The sequence below is a fragment of the Nelusetta ayraudi genome, unplaced genomic scaffold (genome assembly GCF_046127955.1).
Source record: "Nelusetta ayraudi isolate G7.1 ecotype Tasmania unplaced genomic scaffold, CSIRO-AGI_Nayr_v1 ptg000011l, whole genome shotgun sequence".
Taxonomy (NCBI): Eukaryota; Metazoa; Chordata; class Actinopteri; order Tetraodontiformes; family Monacanthidae; genus Nelusetta; species Nelusetta ayraudi.
Window position 1 is genome coordinate 26448397 of NW_027466061.1, and position 20413 is coordinate 26468809.

General features: G+C 47.1%; 1 protein-coding gene across 1 annotated transcript; it reads right to left on the reverse strand.

Moving 5' to 3' along the window:
• Positions 1-8544: 8544 nt before the first annotated feature.
• Positions 8545-11856, reverse strand: LOC142885619 (uncharacterized). Its single transcript, XM_076022257.1, has 5 exons — positions 11543-11856; positions 11212-11310; positions 10433-10510; positions 9913-10053; positions 8545-9775 (listed from the first exon to the last, which is right to left on the reverse strand). The coding sequence occupies exons 1-5, from the start codon at positions 11730-11732 to the stop codon at positions 8724-8726; spliced, it is 1560 nt and encodes a 519-aa protein (XP_075878372.1). The 5' UTR covers positions 11733-11856; the 3' UTR covers positions 8545-8723.
• Positions 11857-20413: the final 8557 nt, after the last annotated feature.

Genomic DNA, 20413 nt, shown 5'->3' on the forward strand with positions numbered 1-20413 from the left:
AGTAAATGGATTCCTGCGCAGCTTTACTATTTTTGTGCATTAATGGACTCATTAAAGTGAGGCGGGAGCACGAGTTTCATTAAACCTGGAAATAGAATTTCATTTCACCTCCTTCATTAGAAATGTTTTTTTTTTCTTGGAGGAAATTTGTCTGGGCGAAAATCATCGACTCAAGTCGGGGCTGGAAATTTAATCATGGCGTTCATAAATTAATTAAGCACACGAGAATGTCACAGCATTTATATATTTATATATATTTTTAATGGTGGATTTCATTAGGGGCTGTGTTTGCTTAGATTCCTATTTGTTTGGCATTCTAACTTTTGGCATTTTGGCAACTGCCAGAATCCTGCTGCCCAATATGCTGTAGACTGACAAGATGATGAGATCGATGGTTGGATGGATGGATGGGTGACAAGCCAGCAGCAGCAGCCGGGGGCGTGAAATTATTCTGAAGGAATTCAGTTTAACTTATTTTCATTCTTGCCCAAGATTTCTTTCTATTTTCTTTTTTTCTTTTTTTTTTTACAAGCACCCACTATACTTGGAGTGAAAATGCACAGGGAGAGCAGCTGGATAATGAGGAGGTAGGGCCCCCCCCAAAAAAAATTCTCTTTTCAAACCAGCTGGATGACTGCAGGGGGCACCTGCAGCAGCAGTGAAGCAGAGTAAGAGAGCGAGAGAGCTGGAGAGAGGGAACTAGCGGCAACAATCTGTGGAGTTAAAGTGCAAAATGTGTGTGTGTGTGTGTGTGTGTGTGTGTGTGTGTGTGTGTGTGTGTTTACAAAATCTTGAGCCACAACACAACATTCTTTCAAGTCACTTTGCAAAAACCGACAGAATCCAGCAGCTAACTGGCCAATTTAGTGTCTGCACTCAAATATTTTGTCTCATTAGACAAAAATTGTCTGATTCTCTCTCTGGCTCAGTTTGACTGTTTTGCTGCCGAACACTCTTCGGATCGCAGTTTGGTCTGCCAAAGCTTTAGCAAAATACCAAATCTCAATACCAAAATTGTGCAACAAGGACAGTGTAGCATTCCTACAAAAACAAAATAAATTAAAAAAAAAACATCCAAAGATTTTAAAATAAAAAAAACTCCAAAGGAGAGAAGAGGACAAGGACATGTCAGTTAGAAGATAAAGCCTCTTTTGGAGAGGATGAAACCTACCTCAGTCTTTCAGAGTGTGACTGGGCCAATCAGCCTGTTTTGAGGAGAAAGAAACAGGAAACTGCTGCTAGCTCGTCTAAAGCGTCTGTGTCAGCGTGGATGCTGCAGTTTGATGAGAGCTGCACAACATTTCCTCAGGAGAAGACAAGCAAAAGACCGAAGGGGCTGAAGGTTCTTACTCTGCTGCTGACTGAACACCATGACACTGAGAAATGCAGCGAATTGAGGAAAAGGGAGTGAACTGGTTTGAAGACGTCTAAATCTACATAAACACAGAAAGCCCATTAACGAGTCAAGCTTTCCAGGAAAGCAGTGGCACCCAGCAATTTCACTGAAACATCCTGAAATTACTGGAAAGAAGCAGCACAAAGCAACAAACCCAAAAGACAAACCTAACAAATCACTATTGTGTTGCAGTGCTTTATGGGTTTCCCTCTCTCAGTGTAGCATCCAGCCAAAACAAAGGGAACCAACAAAAAACAAGCACTCAGCAATTTCCCAGAAAAGCTGCCGCACCATTTTTTGCAAGCACCAGTCAAACAACAGTGCTAATAAACGAGCCAGGAAATGTCGACTCTTTTCTCCTCGGTAATTAAATTCACTGTCGTTGTGTGTATTCTAGGCTGCAGCCAACAGGATTAGCGGGATTAACGGGATTTGATTTCGTATAAATAAAATCACTTAACTGGTATAAAAGATCTGAGGAACAGGGACGTTTCCCTCTCAGCTCACACAACCTCCCGTCCTCATGTCTCTGAAGCATTAAAATCAGCATTCCTGCACGCCACTTCCTGTTCCCAACTTCCTAACTTCTTTTTCATTGGCCACTTGTTACATGTTTGCAGTTGGGTTGGTAACCAGCACAAACTAATTTTGATTTGGCCGATGAGCCAAATCCTGAGATGAAAGGACTTCTTTGGACCCACAGCAGATGGATTTCTTCCACCCAACTGGTCCAAACTGGTCTCACATCGCAACACAAACATTTCCAGGTATTATTAAAATCAGTTTGGTGATTTGCACAACAACAATTCTTCAAGTTGTGCTCAAGTCACGTAAATTAATTGAAAGATCATCACTTTAGTGATCTAGGCCTTTCACCGTTGTATCCTTCAGCAGCTCCCAGATGACTGGAAACTCTCGTCACCCCTCTTAAAGCAACAAGAACTGCACACGTTCATTATGAGACTCCAGATGAAAACGCAGCAGTTTTATCTTGATTTGCACATTTGAATAGAGCAGGCATGGTGAAAGGAGGCTGAATTTGATCATGGAAATAATACTAACACCAATTAAATTCAACAATGGGATAAGGTTTCTTTTTCTCACCCTCTTCGCTGCTCCGCACTCTTTGCTGACAACTGACTTAATGTAGTTGCCGCGTATCTGATGCGAATGGAGGGCAGCAGGAAATGTAAATGTCTTCGTCAAAGTCAGGGGTTTTATTGTCACAGTGACGGCGTTGGCGACGACAACGAGAGCGTGGATAGAATGTTTTAGCTGATACCTCTGGAGAGACGTTTGGTTTATCTCAGCTACCTCCGCTTCAAAAGAGGCAACTTCTCTTTCAAGACGAGCCACAGCCGAGGCTGTTTGAGGCGATTTCTGTGACTGCACGCAGGAATCATGGCCGCTGTTTCATGCACGAGACCAGACAAGTTGTGATGTTTGAAATGTCATCTTGATCGGGGAGCTTATCTCTGCAGATGCCTTTCGCCTCTTCAGCATCAGGAGGGAAATCAGACCCTAAAGTCAATATTGTCGCCTTCTTCTGAATGTCAGTTCCTCTGAAGCTCAGTTTTGTATCCAGATGAGTGCAGATCACCTCCGTCCATCTGAGGACAGAAAGCTGAGCAGGCTTACTCCCGAGTCTGCTGTGACTAAAGGTACAAATAATTTGTGGGTGCAGTGGTAAGCGCTGTCGCCTCACAGCAAGAAGGCAGTGAGTTTGATTCTGGGTCTGGGGTATTTCTGTGTGGAGTTTGCATGTTCTGCCTGTGTCTGTGTGGGTTCTCCCCGGGTTCTCCGTCTTCCTCCCACAGTCCAAAAACATGCAAATGAGGTGCATTGAACACTCCATGGCATGTCTGTGAATGTGAAGCTGTGTCGTTCTTCAATAAACTGGCGACTTGTCCAGGATGTAGCCCTGCTTTCTCTCCATGCCAGCTGGGAGGGGCATTCATTGTGATTTACAAAAGAAACAGGGAGGAGAGGAGTCATTTGCCTGCGGACATTTTCCCCCGACCACAAACCGCGGTGTTCATTTCACTTTGGAGAGTGAGACACCTGCGGGAGTGGCTGGAGAAGGAGGCACCAGCTGGAGAATCTGCGGCCGTCGGAGCAAAGAAGAGAAATGGACCGAGGTTAATGGAAACGGGATGAATATGCCGCTGTGATTACGTCCTTGTTCACTTAGCTCCCGCCGTCAGCGACAAAGAGGCGGGACGGGGAGAGCCGAGTGAAGATGGAACCCGACGGCGGAGCCAAACTACGATGAGTCCTGGTGGGGAATTTCTGAGCCATCGGATCATTTTCCACTCAGCAGCTGTTGGAAGCGGCGGGCAATGGGCCAGAAACGACGGCGGCCTGTAGGAGGAGGTTGTCAGGGGATGAATGGCGACAACTTTGAGCCACTCATGAAAGCACACATAGTCATAAATATCTCCACATATATGTCTGCGGGTTGGCAGACCGGTCGCTCACTGATTCCTGACGGGTCACAGTAGCAACAAAAAAACTGGTGGAAAATATAGAACATCAGTGAAACAAAAAGGGGGAAAAGGGAAGAAGCAACATGGTGCAAAACGTGTATAATTCTGTCTGAGTCGGAAGGCCTTGACCAGCCAAACCTTGGCTGCAACTCCCTCCTCCTCCCGCCCAACGGACGCTGATTGATGCACTCAGATTCTCAGTAGCCTGAAATGAGTCAAAAATGACAGTGTGACACACACTGACAACCAAATAGTTTTGCTGCATGTAGCACAAACCAGATATTGCTGCCAAAAGCTGCCCCGCAGGGCCTGACAGGCAACTCAACCGAGCAGTTTTGCAGGTTAATACTGAGCTCAGGAGCCCCGAGGGGAGTCGTGGAGAGTTTCCTATTAGAGCCGGAGCTGCAGGGCGCGAGGGCTGGAGAGGCAGAACCAGCTCCCAGCCTCGGCAGCCTGTCAGCCGTGACAGACGGCGGCTCTCGACTGGAACAAAACTTGTGCTAAAAGCGTGAAACTGCACTGCAGGAGGGGAGAGGAGGAGGAGGGGAGAGGAGGGGCGTTGGTAGTCTGAACCGCCGTTGGTCTGCAGGTGGTCCAGTCTGGACCTGACGTGAAGTTTCTGAGCTGAACAAGAGAGAGAGAGAGACGTCTTGACAATAAGCAGTTCTGACAATTTTTTTGTGACAAAATCCATTGCATTGACACGGCGATGCAGGATCTGCTCTGTCAAAAAGTAATTTCAAACTTTTCAGAAAGTCATTTTCTGAAACAAATGATGTAACTCGCTATAAAAACTGCATTTAAAGAAAAAAAAGATTTGATTATGAGCAATCTTAAATGTCTTCCATCTTCAATAATAGTGGGAGAATTTGAGGCAGTTTCTCAAATAGCCTCAATCTTTTTCTGTCCTTTTTTTTTTTTTTTTTATCTAAATCGAGGTGGAATTTGTAGGAATGACTCTGTCGGCACCGGTTGGTTTGAGTCACTTCCATCGAATCAGAGCTGAATTTCTGGGTTCTGAGGCTTTGAAAAAGACACATGGACAATTTTTCATGTCTGGTAGTAATAACCTGTTCCCCGCTGCTCCATAATAAAATAATTAGCAACTCCTAATGCGTTTAACGCTGCCTGGGGCTACATCCTCCTTAGAGTATGTTCCTTCTTCGCGTATGTAATTTCCTGCTCTGTTTCTCCCCACCAATTTTGGTTGATGTGTCACTGTCTGTCCGTCAGCCAACCCTTGATTTTGCCCGTCTTCCCATGCATGGTTGAACATTTTGCTCCTGCTTCTTCCTGTCGCAGCTGATGCTTGTTTCTCTGCTCAGCGGCCTCCTGCTGACAGCGTCTGAGCTGCTCCAAACAAACTGTTCCTCCTCCCTGGTAAACATCCATTACTGAACACTGAGGCAGGCAGGCAGGCAGGAGGGCAGATAAACTACTGGGTTTGATTTTTTTTTTCACAAATGAAAAGAGAAAAAAAAAAAGCCTAGCGACAGGTTTGACCTCAGCTCTCCAGAGGTGGTTTCATTGTTAGCTGGTGCTAACAGCTTGGCTCAGGCATGGAGAAATAAAGCACGTGCAACACCAGTAGTTGTAGTTTGGTTCGAGGGATGAACCACAACCTCTTGAATTTCAGACAAAGAAATTTGGAAACATTTTGGCTCAAGATCCAAAATAACAACAAAGAAGGTGCAACGTAGTTTTGCTGAAATTGTGCAGCAATTTGTTCAAACTATGAGCCCCAGGATCAAAATCTCAAAAATAATGAAATTACAATAATATACCAACAAAGACGCATAAGAGTCAGTTATTCAAATTATATATCCCTCAAGCTGATTAAATGTTGCACATTTCATAATGAAAACAGAATTTTCACAATAGCATCCTTTCAGTTAATTCCCCAGAAACAAGAAAATCCTTCCAGTCCAAAATTGGACACCACCCATTAGTGACGTCACAAAGGGCACTGCCTTGGCTCCCAGCCAGATGTTGGCTCCGCCCTTTGACACTAACAAGAGGGGGTCATGAGCCAGCATCGGCAACAGCAATGAAACAAAGACATTACGCAACCTCATGGGTCACAAATTGTGGAGGTGTTAATTTTTAGACATCCATCCATCTTCTACACCTGCTTCCCCCTGCACTCAGGTTTGTGGGATCTGAAGGCAGGGTTAAACCCTGGACAAGTCGGCAGTTCATCGCAGGCCCACATAAAAAGACAAACAAAGACACACGACCAGTTTCCAGTTCACCTCACAAGCTTGTTTTTGGACTGTGGGAGGAAGCTGGAGAACCCGGAGAGAACCCACGCGGACTCAGGGAGAACATGCAAACTCCACACAGAAAGGCCCCAGGCCTGGGATCAAACCCACGAGCTTCTTGCTGCGAGGCGACAACGCTAACCACCGCACCACCATCTCACACACAATTCACGCTCTCACCTGCAGTGTAAAGTGACGCGAACCTCGACTCTGACTCGTCTGATTCACACCCTTTGAAACGACACTGTGCTGAACCGGAATCAATAGCAGTAAATCCCGACAGGTCAGGATTTACATTGGTATATAAATGTTCCTCAGCACTCAGCGTGAAGATTCCTACAATCACTCGAGGAGTTGGTCTGAATCTTAAATCTAAATGGTGATAAAAAAAAAAAGAAGAAGAAAAGTTTGGCTGCAGCTGCAGCTGAGTCTGTTCTCGGCAGGAGCTCAAACCGCTGAGTGCGGAATTAATTTGGGCTCCTGCTGAATCAGAGCGGAGCCGTTTGTGGTTCGCTGAGCTCAGGATCCAGAGTTCATAGATTATTTCGCCGTTTAAGGCAAATAATGTGGCGCTATGCAAATACTTTCTGGCCGCACGCACGTTTATTGAGACATTAATGGGCAATCAGGAGCTCCGTCCCCGAAAGGCCGTCGACGCCACGCTGCAGTCCTGACTGTGAGTCAGCAGGTCGTTCATTCACAGCTGCATCAGTAAACTGGCTGCTGGCAGCGAAAATAAATAAATAAATAAATAAATAAATAAAAATCACTTTGTGTCAGAGCAGAGTTAATGATCAGCCCCAACACATTGCAGAGGCTGGAAAACAGTGCAAAACAAGCACTTTAAGCCACAAAGAAAAAGAGATGTTAGGTGACACTGCTGTGTTTTGTCTTGTGATTAAATGAAAACTGCCATTTTTGCAGATTTTAATTGAGGCGGCAATGAAATCAACTTGCCGGAACTTGAACAGAAGCTTGTTTTCCTCCCAGCGCGGAGAACCTGGACAGCTGATCGCTGCTCCATAAACTACCAGACCTGAGTTTGTTCAAATAAAAATTCAATAAAACAAAACAAAACAAAACTGTTGTTGCCACCCAGATTGTTGTCTCGTTGACTCACAAACTCTCAAGGTTGCTGCTGCTGATAAGCGTCATGAGAAACCTCCTGTTACCTCATCGAAGAATCTGCACACATAAATCATCCATTCATCGCTGACCCTCCTCTTCAGTGTGAAGCTCATCTGCTGCCTGCACGGCGCCAACGTTCCCCTGCAGCAGGAGTTTTTTTGTTTTTTCTTTTAGTCTGCAGCACTTCATCATCATGGTGATGCACCTTTTCACCGCCGCCCTCAAACATCCTGCACAGCCTGCGTGCCGCAGATTTACCAGCGTCATAACAATACACACACCCGCAGGAAGCTTTTGTGCGACGAAGCCTCTGCAGCGCCGAGGTTCTGCCGGCTCGTATCAGCCAGGAAGGAATCTCGGTCTGTGTTCTGCAAGGATGCAACCATGTGTCATGTTTTCATTATCATCTCCTGCTGCTCTCGGGAGGAACCGCTGGCAGCAGCCCGCCTGTTGTTAGATGTCCATAATATCCACTTTATCGCCACGCCCGCTGCTCTGCAGACGGCGTCAAAAGATGAACAGCGCAGCCAAACTTTCCCAAGATTCCTCTGATCGTGGAATCCGTGATGTTGCGGCAGAAATAAACGCCCCGAGGTACAATTTGACTGCAGGGTGGCACATCTGCCTCAAGTCTATTTTATGAACAGTTTTTTGAAGAGAAGACTTGATATGATAAGTGAGGCTGCACTCAGCCCAGAAAACAATAGAAAATAAGCAGAACATTTCTTTTTTGGTCAGCCTCACCGTTTTCATGGCAGTTTTGAAATGATTTTGACCTCTGCTGTGTTACAAATGGCTCCCCGTAGCTGAGTGCTGTTTTGGTTTTCTTCAGTTTGACGGCACAAGAAGAAAATAGTACATCTGTTTGCTGCTTCTTATTTATGGTCGTGCTGCTTGGACAGCACTTTGCCCCTCTCAGATAAAGTGAGAGTGCAACCATTTCTTTGTTCTTGCCTCGTGTTCACACAGTGAAAGAATTCTATCTTCAGTATCCGAGACAACAAGAAGAAAAGACAAGCGAAACAATATACGTTTGAAACGCCTTTGGAACAACCAGTAATACGCAAAAAGGTTGGCGCACTAACATTCTTTTGTTTGTTTTTCATTTTCAAAGTAATTTTCCAAAAGTTAGCCTATGTTTCGCTCATCATTTTTATAAAAAATTCATCTGCAGTAACTCCTGACAGCTCATCTGACATGAATGCAGTTTGGCCTCAAGTAGCCAGCCTGACTGGAAGACATCTGAAACCAAACAGATATCTAAAAAAAAATTCTACATTTATTTGATTGCGAGACTCCACCTCCAAAAGTTTCTTGATTGGCATTTTCCAAACCCTCCTTTATCATCTGCGTCAGTATTATATACAATGAGCCACGTCTGATAAGCCCAAATCAAACTTTTTAGCGTGTCAGGCTGAAGGTCAGAGGGGGCCTGCCGAGATCATCAAAACTCTAGATCCAGCGGATCTCATGGAGCTGGTTGCACTGCGTTAGGTGCGACTGCATGTTCTGGACCGACTGCAGGTTGGTAACGGGCCCCTGCGGAATCTTGATGGTGCACATGGTCGGGGAGAGCGCGCGGGTGCTCCTGTCCTGCAGGTACAAACACCGGTGCTTGATGAAGCTGGCAAAGTGCGGCGTCACCTCTGGGACGACTTGCACCCCGTGCGAGCCCGCCGCCGCCGGCACCGCCTCCGCCGCCGCCGCCGCACCCCCAGCTTGCGCGCTGTCGCTGCCGCCCAACGACGGCGGCCGGACAATGAGGAAGAGGCTCTCGGCGCTGCTGGGCCTGTGCAGCACGGGTTTCCTGGAGCCTCGCGTTTTCTTTGTGTCCAGTTCGGGGTCGTACAGGTAGCCTCCCTTCGGCCGGTACGGCGCCTTGGTTCTCAGCGGTCTCGCCGCCCCCGACCACATTTCCGGGACACGACCCCTGGACTCTCTGCTGGCTCCCATCGGCTGCAGTGGGCAGGCGACTGCAAACTGTTGGCCGGGTTTGTGGTGATATGGGCATTCGAGGTCGTGACAGACAAAGTCCTTGTCGGGCTTTTTGATGAGTTTCTTTTTGACCTGTTTGGGGATCTCAGAGGTAGATTTCCGCAGGGGTGGTGGATACAAGGAGCGCGCCGATCGACCACCCGGTTTTGGCTCTGGCTGCCCTCTAAGAGACAAAACTCTGTCTGTCCTGAACCTGGGAGACTCGTCCGGCTTCACGTCACCGGTTTGCGTGCCGATGTTCTCTTGGTTGGGGAGTTTGTGGGACGGCAGGCGACGTGTCCTGACGTGCTCCTTCTTCTCCTTCCCCGGCAAGGGAACTTTTTGCTTGCTGCTTAAGGATTTCTCCATGGTAGTTTGGGCAAAAAAATCCCCTTCCTTGGGAAACCAGAGGGAAGACAAACTAGGTCCCTCGACAGGCGGCCTGGCAGATCCGCCGGCCGCTGGAGGCGGAGTCGTGGAAGATGATGGTTTGGCCTCCGTCCTCACTGGCTGTTTCAGCGGTCTTCTCGCTGTAAAATGCAACAACAATGCACAACTTCACTGTAATGCAACAGTCACGACTCTTAAACTTATATATAAAATAAATGTATTTCCTACTTGGAGGTCCCAGCTATTTGCTGGATATATCTAGCCGTGTTGTGTTTACCTGGAAACAGCACGGGCGCAGCTTCCTCCTTTGGAACCAGTTTGTGCATGGCCCTCATAGTTGGCGGCACACAAGGCTTAGTTTCGGCTTGTTTGGGCGGCTGAGCTGGAGGCGCTGACAACCAAACAGGCGGACTTCTCACTGCCAAGACATGAAAGAAGCTAATTAAAAATAAACAAAAACACCCAAAGAAGCAGACAAAATTGTCTGGTCATACAGCAACAAGCCTTTAACTGTCAGGAGTGTGAAGGCAGAGTCATTGGTGCCGGATTGAACCAATCATGAAATAAAAGACTTCAGATCCAGACCCGGTGAGCTCAGGGATGCCCTGGCAACCACAACGAACCTCAGAAGCTGTTAGAGCTGTCGGTCGCCCGAAACCTAAAGTTCACCGGTTTCCTCGCTCGCCACAGTGTCGTCGGTGACATTTTCTAATCCACATAACCTTTCTAGAGTTCCACAGAGGGAGAGAAGACCAAGCCGGTGCTGAAAGAATTGGAAGCGTGTTCTGTTCTCCAACCTGAAGGTTCCTCTTCCAACCCCTCCACATTCGTGTCTGGTCCAACTGGAGCACCCTCTTCTGGGCTGGGAGCTGCAGCTGCAACACAGTTTTAACACTTCATTCAGCTTGGTTACCTGTAAGGTGGAGCCTAGCAATGCTCTCTGCATGGGCAAATTTTTCCACAGCCTGAAGTGGACACATCACATTGGTTGATCACCAACACAGACAACAGTCTTTGAACATACAGTATGTCACTATGACAGGGTCAATCAAATGAAGGCATTTTATTGTTTGCAGCAGAGTGCCTTGGATAATTTTTTGTTTTTTATATCACAGATATCCTTTTCCAAAGAGCACCTTGAATTGAACAATGGGTCCACAAAGCATTACTTTTAAAACCTCAGAAGTTATGACAGCAGTATGTCACCCAGAATCTTAGGTTCACTCGATTACTCGCTCAGCACAATATCAGCAGTGTTCGCATCCTTCAGGATGTCAGTGGGACTTTAACCTTCAACATAACCTGTTCCACAGAAGGGGAGAAGCTTAAGCCGGTGCTGAACAAATTGAGTTCTCCAACCTGAGGGTTCCTTTTCCAACTCCTCCACATCCATGTCTGGTCCTACTGGAGCCTCGTCGTCTGGGCTGGGAGCCGCAGCTGGCACTGGAAAAACAACAACAGAGTTTTAACACGACGACAGAGAGAAAACTATGCGTTGATTTGAACTGATGCTTTGGAACAATGTAACAAATCTCAGCCATATATATAAATATGTACAGTATAAGCATATACGTACCAAACGGCTCTTCATATTTCAGACTTGGAAGAGGGATTTCAGGGAAAACGGCTGCAGGTTTGTATGTTGGCCTTTCGTCTCTTCTTAAGATGTTTTTCTCTGCAAGTACAGAATTATTTTAATGAAAAAAAAACAGAAGATAAACATGACAGTTCACCCATGTTTACATTTACCTACAACTCCCTAATCTAACGAGTCTTTTCCACTTCTTGTAATTCACCTCAGTGAGTCCTTTAGAGCCACTAGTCAACCTGAACCAGCTATCTTCAACTGACAATTAAACTCCCCGCCCACCCGGAGCCGAGTCACTGGGGCCTAAGGCGGTACTCACCCCAGTCCTCCTCATAGTCGAAGGCCACCACCTTGACGTCTTTGCCGTCCTCTGTCCTGGACCGGAACATGTTTTTCAGGTACAGAGTCAGAAAGGTGGAGATGTCGTCCGGTTGCGCCAGCAGCGCCGCCCGGGCCATGCACTCCAGCAGGGTTTTCACCCCGTAGGGTGTGGCTACTTTCGCGTGCATCCTTCACAAAAGATGTGGACTCCAGCGGCGTTTCCGAAAAACCAACGAAAGAAATTTTGTTGACTGTTTAACGAGCTAGCTAGCGAACGCTAAGCAGCTACGTAACTGTCGACCTTTCTGGAGCGACGGGAGGCAAAATCTAAATTCTAATGTCATCTGTAAAGGAGTCGCGGATTAAAGTCTACTTTGATCTTGTGCACCTTCGATTCCTTTGATCAGTGACCTGCGCACATGCTACTGTCATTGTATTGATTTTACGTGACTGATGATATGCAACACACACTCTCACTTCCATTTCTTTGATTTTTTTGTGGGCAGTCATGTGATCCTCTTATGTAAGGAAATTATTTCTATTGTAGACATTGAAAATATTAATCTGCGAATCCAGTCTCAAATCAGAGCAGGAACATGGCGTTATGAGTTTGTTACAATGTAATTAGATTAGATTAGATTGAAACTTTATTGATACCTGTTGGTGTTGGTACCTATTGGTGTTGATCAATTTGGGCTCAGTTGAACTCACTGACCTGAAACTTCCAATTGGTTCAGAGGAACGCTGTGGCGCCCCCTGTAGCTCAGAGAAAGACATGTCAAGGCTTAGAAGGACTTCTGTGTTGATTAATAAACTGGTGTCACACACAAAGATGATCGGATTCTCACTCACACTTTCTTGATGTCATGCTAAAGCTGCCAGTGGCAACCTCAGACTTCAACAACACACACAGCGTGTCCCCTGCACGTGCTTCGGTCTCAGATCAGTGCAGCTCGGCAGGAGGGGAGCTGTGGCTGCTGCGGTAGCTGCTGTTTCTTTCGAAAAAGCTGTGCTGCTTCTTTTACAGTCAGACCTGCTCATCTCTGCGAGAGGAAACTTCAAAGAAAGAGAATCTCAGAGGAGGAAGTTACAACTTCATTACTTCAATCCACTTTCCGAGTGTCCGAGTTCACAGTGACGAGGAGACGGGAAGCTGAGTCATTCGACCAATAGTCATGACTCTTTGTCCCTGAACATGTGTTTTTGCCATGAATTGTCTGTCTTTGTCTCTTTCCACGTTTTGGAAAGAGAGGAAAAAACGGGACAGTCTCACAGGGCAGAGCCAACTTGGTAGAGGGTGTGGACATATTAAACTTATCAAAAAAAATGAAGCAAGCAAGAGAAGCAAAAGCTTAATTTTGTATGTATTTTCAAGGCAGTTCATTCACAGATGAGTTCCAAAAAAAAAAACCTAAAAATGCAAATTAGCTAATCATTTTGCAAAAGCTTTAAACATGATGTGTTTGAACCTGTAGATGCTCTTCAATGAGTCATTCGGTTCATTCGGCTCAGTGAGGCACAGGAAAAGGTGGGACGATAACAGGTGATACAAGATTTTTCAATTGAAAGATCAGAAACACTGGCAGATTTCTCTCAGTAGTACATTTTCTCATCAAACACTTGTTCCGTTTTGAAGCTTGTTTCTTTTCTTTTTGCTAACAGAGCTGCTCCTCATCAAACACCTCCGTGTCCAAGTGTTTGGGCATAAATTTGTGTTTATTAGTGCAGCATAAATTCTGGCGCAGCCTTGTAATTCTGTCTGATGACCTTATTTCCGCGCCAGCCTGCAGTTAAAAGTCCCTTTAATATAAACAATGGTTTTAATCAGAGGCTAGAGGAGAAGAACCACTGATGACCTTTATAACGAGGTGGCTGGAGTCGACACGCTGCTCTGTCTGTGCCACTCACCCTCCTGCTGCTCGAAACCACTTCATAAATCTCAATTTTTCTTCCATTTGCATACTTAAAGACCATTGCCGTGTTGGTTGTGCTTTGCATTAAGATATTTTCTACCCCTCAGGACTTTTATTTATGAGAACTATTTACTGGCTGCTTTTGTTTGTTTTTTTCCCCACCGCCCACTGTTTCCCGTTATCCCCATAACATCCTCATTTGTGAACATCAAACAAATGAAATTCACATCTATCCACACAACAGCTGCCCCTCTGTTGCAATCAGTTGCGTCAACTAACCTTCGCAGTTGTGACCTACTATAGTAGCTGGATGGATATATGATGGCAAAAAGGTCAATTTTAATGGTGGCCAACAAGGGCGAATCTGTGGCTAAAGGTCAAATGCTGCACACAAACCAGAAATGATGCAAAACCAAAAACACACAAATGCCCAAAACAAGAAAAACAAAACAATGCAGAAGCAAATACAAAAAAAAAAAAAGCAAACCCAGAAGACAAATGCAAAATTGAAATGGCACAAATATAAAAAACACACAAAACCAAAAAAACAATTCCAAGGGGTAAATGCTGCAAATTCACTGAACAAAACTGAAGCGTATCTGGCCACTAGGGGGACTCAGTCTGAGAAGTCTCTAGCATTCTAACATTAGGTACGTAAATCTGTTGCTCCTCTGAAAAATTACCCAAAATATCTTGCTCATGTCTTTGTAGAGGGACTGGTCCCACAGGTGGAGTTCTCCTACGGCCTGGTGCGCTTCTGCCTAGTTTAGTGAATTTGTAGTGCATCTCTTGCGGTTCCTTTTGCATTTTTCTGCTTCTGCATTGCTTCCCTGTTGCAGCATTTTCCTGTTGCATTTGTTTTCTGTGTTTTGGTTTTGCATCATCTCTGTGTTCGCGGCGGTTTGGCCTTGTCGGCCACTGCACATTTTGCTGTGGAGGACACCAGACAAAGCCATCAAACCACAGAAACAGCAGGTTTCTCTTCTTTTAAACCTTACTGGATTCATTAGATTTCACTCTGGGATTCAAGCCGTTGGCCTGCAGCTTTACATGTTTAACAGTTTCACCCTTGCTCTCTAAACTGTGATGTTTGGAACTTCGACGACTCTTCAGCAGTGACATCCTCTGTAGCAGCAGCAACTCCTCATTAAAATGTTGTGCGCAGGAGTCGAGTGGCAGCGGCGGCTGGGCACCGGATCAATCCAGGAGACATGCCGGGAATATTGAGCCTGTAGACAGTTTGCGACTTGCGCTGCTGCTCCTGCAGAGGCTTCATTTTGCCTTTGCTGCTCCTTTTTCCACTCAGAAAAACAATGCTCGTCAGCTATCAAGATCAATCAAAGCGATCTGGATCTGAATGCCTCTAATAATAATGCCTGCAACATGTTGACGGTTATCTTACAACATCCCATCCTGCGCTGTTTATGTCATATTTAGATAATGGCTTTGCCCGGCAATAAGCAGCAACACGCCTGAGGCTATCCGCCGGCAGGCAGCAGCTCTGGGATGTTTCCATCCTGTTCTGGCTCTGCAGAGGAGCTAGGCTTTCAGATACATACAAGATCATACAGGATTTACCAATAACAGCCAAAGACGGGGAAGGGGGAAAACAAAAAACCTTCTCTGAATGTTAATCAAGTCTTTTCCTTTGGTTTTGACTGGAGAGCTGCAGCTACACAGAGGGTCGTGCACACCAGTAGATGCGTCCGGGTTGTGAAATCTCATCTCGTCATTATTCATCCCACTCAGGTCGGCAAGCTGTCGTTTAGCCAAGGACGTCTGTCAGGCTGTGACGAGCCTCCAGCCACTAAAAGTCCAACTCTCTGTGGGCACAAACACCTCCTGTCATCAGTGCCGCTGCTGTTATCGGTACTGCTGCGGTGACCTTGGACTCGCGTCGCAGAGAGACTTTGAAAACAAAACTAGTGAGGAGTTCGTTTTTACCCCCTCTTCCCCCCCCCCACGTGTTTATTATTTACCAGTTTAGGCACAGATGTCTCATTAGTGCTTTTTCTGGAATGAAGAATTTCTGGTGAATAAATGATGAGCGGCAGGTGGAATCAGAAGCAGGTCCTGTTGAGTCAAAGTGCAGGAAGCTGAGGTAAAAAACTGGAATGCTTCAAATCAAAAAAGCACCACAGCCGCCCATAGTGGCCAACAGGAGTTTCCGACCTGCTGCATTCAAAAAGATGCTGCTGGTCTGCAACTCTTCAACAGGTTGCGCGGCGCATTGCAGGTGACGGCTGTATATGGTTGTCATGGCAACATGAGCGATGAGTGGAGGACATCGTCGCTGTGAGTCTCCGAACGACAGCGCAACACAGCAACCCTTAGTACCACAAACTTCCTGCAGTGTTGAGCTACACTCCTGAAACTTCATCATTTAAACAACACAAAACCCTACATGCCATTGTGTCATATCACACAGCTTTGAAAAAGATTGTTGCACAGTTGTCGCTTCCATCACTAGCTGAATGACACCAGTGTTGTCAGTGGCAGCAGCAGCAGCAGAGTGTTGAGGAGTCTGATGTTGCCGCAAGTGAATTCAAAGAATTCAAATGGTGAAAGTGAAGGCCGAGGCAGCGCCCAAATTAAAAAGTCTGACTGAAAGACCCTCCGGCTGGTAATTAGAATCCTCACTCAGCATGGCTTGAAGTCATCAAATAGCTGCGTCATGTTTCCCAGCAGACAGAGAGGAAGCCTTTTAGTGAGCAGGTTTTCCTTCTTTCTTTATCTTTTTAGAAAAGCCCGCAGACGACAGCGCAGCGGATTAACGATGACTGAACGCACAGAGAGACGAGTGCGACGCCGTCGACAAACCGAGGGGACGGAACTTCTGGACTTCTGTCGTCCTGCAGCAATTGAACAGAGCTTCAGACGAGAAGTTTGTGTTGCTCCCAGCAGAAGCACTGAGTCCAAACGATCATTGACTGAAGAGTGGAACAGAAGGCGGGACAGTTGAGCTCATCGTTCGTTCCTGTGGTGCATCATACGTTTGGAAGAAACAATGTTTCAAAACACAGCGGTGCACAGGAATTTGAAAGTCTTGCATCTTTCTGATAATACTGTGATATATTGAAATATTCACATGGAAAAAATGCGTATTTAAAACAAGTTGGTCTTTGCACGGCTAGTGTCACAACAACAACAAAACAAAAATGGATTCTCCATTTGGTTTGTCAAAAACCTGCTTTTAAATGATCTGAGCACTTTGTGCTCTCCCTCTCTCCCTCTCTCACACACACGTGTCGAGTGAAGTCAAACGAGTCCAGCTTCTCCGACACAGTCGCTGATTCTTCTTTTTCATTATTTCCACTGGGAGCCTCTAAACTCAGCGTCCGCGGCGTCTGCGAGCTGTGAGCAGCCGCAGATAAGAGCACATGATGACACCGAGGTCTCCACGTCCGTCTCCGTCTGCTGCTTTCGTCTTCTGCTCACGTCTCTCCGCATCTTCAGCGGCTGCTCCTGACAGAATCCAGAGGAGACCGGACTGGTCCAAATGGTTTATCAGCAGCCAACAGCGGTACAAAGAACAGGAACCACCACCAGTGGAAAGAAGCTTCTGGGCACCTACAGCAGCAGCAGCATTATCCTCAGCCCTGCAGCTTAACCCATTAACCCTAACCCTAACCCAACGCAACAAAAGCAAGAATTTCACCACTTTAATTCTCCACAGTGCAACCAGCAGCTTCCACGTGGACCAGACGAGTGATGGAAACGAGGAGGAAAACTTGGTCTCCTGCATCTGAAGCAGCTCAGCCAGCAGAAACACACTTCTCACACAGACACACACTCCTCCACCTCCGACGGACATCGGCCTGATTTTCACATTGGTGTCGCAGCGGGTTACAAATAAGACTCTACACGTCTTCAAGGCCAGCAGGACGGATGAAAGACGGGAAGAAACCGTTTCCCTCCGGAGGCCGAGGGAGTCGCAGAGAGGACGGCTGCTGTGGAAACGACTCCAGATATCAAAGCGTGCGCGGCGGAACTTCTTGGCGGCAAATGAGCGGAGCGGCAGAACGTGTCCGAACTAATTGAGGCCGACAAGCGACATGACGGAAACGGGGTAGAAATAAATAAATAAATGAATCTCTGCATGTTGTCCCAATCTCGTGAGTCAATCTCCCTTGCAAACCAGGAGGCCGACCCCACGTGCTGCGTTTGCAGAAGCTACGAGCGTGTGGTGGACTCACTCGGCGATCCCAGACGGAGGTGAAGCTTCTCCAAGTCCCATTACACATTCAGCCTTGACGCAGCGACTCTCGGAGGAGCCGCCGTTTCCCTGAACGCCACCAGGACACGGTGCAGCGCAGGCACAAAATCCCTGGTGCCACTTTCTGACACTTTATGCTAATCTGCTCTATTATTTGCTTCCATTTGCCCTTGAAGGGGACGGCTGCAGCCAGAGGCCAGTCGGAGATTAATGCCTGCAATACACTTAAACACACACACACACACACACACACACACACACACACACACACACACACACACACACACACACAGAGTGCACACTGCTGCTGTTGGTTTGACTTTTGCATCAAATCCGTGTCACTGCGACAGCAGAAACCCAAACATGAGTTTAACTCTCCACTTACAGTTGAATAACATTGTTTTAATCCTAAAGTGAAGATTCAGAAGTCGACACACAGGCTGTTGGTGACCTGCTTCTCTTTTATTTGAACTGGTCCCCCCCACCCCACCCCAACCACCACCACACTGAATTGCTGACACAGTTAAATGTTCAGGCTTGGCTCAGCTGTTCTACTTATAGACACAGCTGGGAAATAATTGCTACGTGAACTATTTATGACAAAAAAAACAACCTTGGAACCAGGCCAAAGCTCCGTGCCTACGTGCATCTGCTGGAAAAGAACCAGGAAATCAACCTGCACTTTCAGCCGGTTGCCATGTCTGGTCCTTCCTTGTTTCTCTGTGCCTTTAGCAAGAATAACGCGGGTACCCCAGAGCCTCTCGTTCACCCACCAGCGGATCCCTGCTGCCATGCCAGGCCCACTGGGACCAATTTAGAGTTCAGGGTGTCGACTGGAAGATATTTTGACACTGTCGACAGCTGGAGCCGGGATTTGAACTGCAGGCTCTTTTGCTCAAGTGGAAGAGCCACTCTAGTTCCACAGCAGTTCACCACTGAACGACGCAGAGACACAAACAGCCATTCACCCTCTCGCGGACGTCCACAGGTAGTTGCCAGTTGCTCTCATGTGCACGTCTCTGCACTGTGGGAGGACCCAGATTATTCGACTGTGCAGAACGTGCACCAAGCATAAGGGCCCAGGAATCAAACCTACGACCTTCTTGCTGTGAAGGCGACAGTCTGAACTACTCTCCCACTGATGGGAAGCACGCACGATCAGCAGAAATCAGCTTTTTTTTAAAGCCTAATAAAGCTCAGTTCCCCATCTGACTCCCTCTAGTGGATGATAGTAGAAAAAACCACACCCACAAAAGCAGTAATGGCAGAAACTGAGCTTGTATATATCACGAAGGAGAAGATCATGAACTCTTCTGCCCAGGGTCAGCTTGGGGTTGCGGCCTGGTTGCAAGGCAGCACTTTCCCTCCAAAAGCTCTTCCTGCTGTAAATTTTCTGGTGTTCGGCCTGCAGGGGGAGACGCCGAGGCCCAACATCGATTGGCCCGCAAATGTCACGGGCCCTCTGTGCAAGCTGCCCTCTCTATCTTTAAAACTCGTTAACTCGTCAACGTTGCCTTTTTGCCGCCGGTCACCCAAAGCAAAATGTCAAGAGGAAAGTGGCACCTCAGCCCGGAGCGGAGGTCAGAGGTCAAACTGACCGGTCAAACGCTCAGCAAGCGGAAAGTTCAGAGTTCCAACTTGTCAGCGTGTGGGGGAAGAACATGAGGGAAGAACTTTGTAAATATCCAGTTTATTGCTTTCGTTTTTGCGCTGGTCTCGCTGCGGAAATCCCCCTTACTTCCACGTCCTGTGTGTAAAAAAAATACTTTTTTTTTTTTTTTTTTTTCCATTAGGTAGCAGCAACAGATAGCACGGCAGCATGTCGCCTCTCCCTGCTGGTGAAGAGCAGCGCTGGGAGTAATCCAGATCAGGGAGGAGCGGAGTGTGAAATATATTTTGACAGGATTAGTTTTCATCCTGAGCGACTCCTCGTCTGTGTGATGGATTAATATAAATTCAGATCAGCATTCAGCTCCAGCCGAAGGGATGCTATCCTGCTGGTTAGTGCTGTCCCCACCCCATCCCACCCTCTCCTGTAGCTGTACCGACTTACATGTGCTACCTGGGGGAGGAGTTCTGCTGAGGGGGTTTCCTGACGCTTTTGTGGCTCGCGCAATCTTAATGGATATCTCTCCCACGGCGAGCGCCTCCCACTGAAGCTCAGAGCCGTGCGGAGACCAGCGCCAGCCGAGGCTGAGGAACCAGAGGCTCGCGGCGCCGGCGGCACGAATTAGCATTTTCAAATGTTGGCAACAACACTGTGCGTGTGGAAACGCCCTGCCACACGATCTAACCCCAGCGCAACGAGTCGCACAGAGATCAGATTTCAACTCCTGGCAAAAGAAACCCTTGCATTGCTAATCAGGCCAACAAACAACAGCCAGGAGGTAAATACATGTGCCCTGCACCCGACCCAAAGGCGTCACGTGATTTTGTTCTTGGCTCGTGCAACTAGTGTGGTCAGTCGTCAGTCTGGCAAAGTAGCATCATCATGCAGAACAGCCAGCACAGAGTGGGAGTGCAGTCGGTCAGGGAGGGCGGTCGGTGATTATCATGCAGCAGCGGCAGCAGCAGATACAGACGGGGTCCTGTCTATGCCGCACACGTTTATCACACTCTGCCAACGCTGTGTGTGTGTGTGTGTGTGTGTGTGTGTGTGTGTGTGTGTGTGTGTGTGTGTGTGTGTGTGTGTGTGTGTGTGTTAGACAGCTCGTTACTCAGGTGTCTTAAGGAGCAGCAG

Bases quoted from the DNA above. Each gene is read 5' to 3' on its own strand.
- LOC142885619 (XM_076022257.1), bottom strand. From the start codon at position 11,732: ATGCACGCGAAAGTAGCCACACCCTACGGGGTGAAAACCCTGCTGGAG. The intron at 10,511-11,211 runs GTACGTATATGC...ACTGTGTTGCAG, and splicing joins GAAATATGAAGAGCCGTTTG to CTGCAGCTCCCAGCCCAGAA. The intron at 10,054-10,432 runs GTTGGAGAACAG...ATGTCTTGGCAG, and splicing joins GTTGGAAGAGGAACCTTCAG to TGAGAAGTCCGCCTGTTTGG.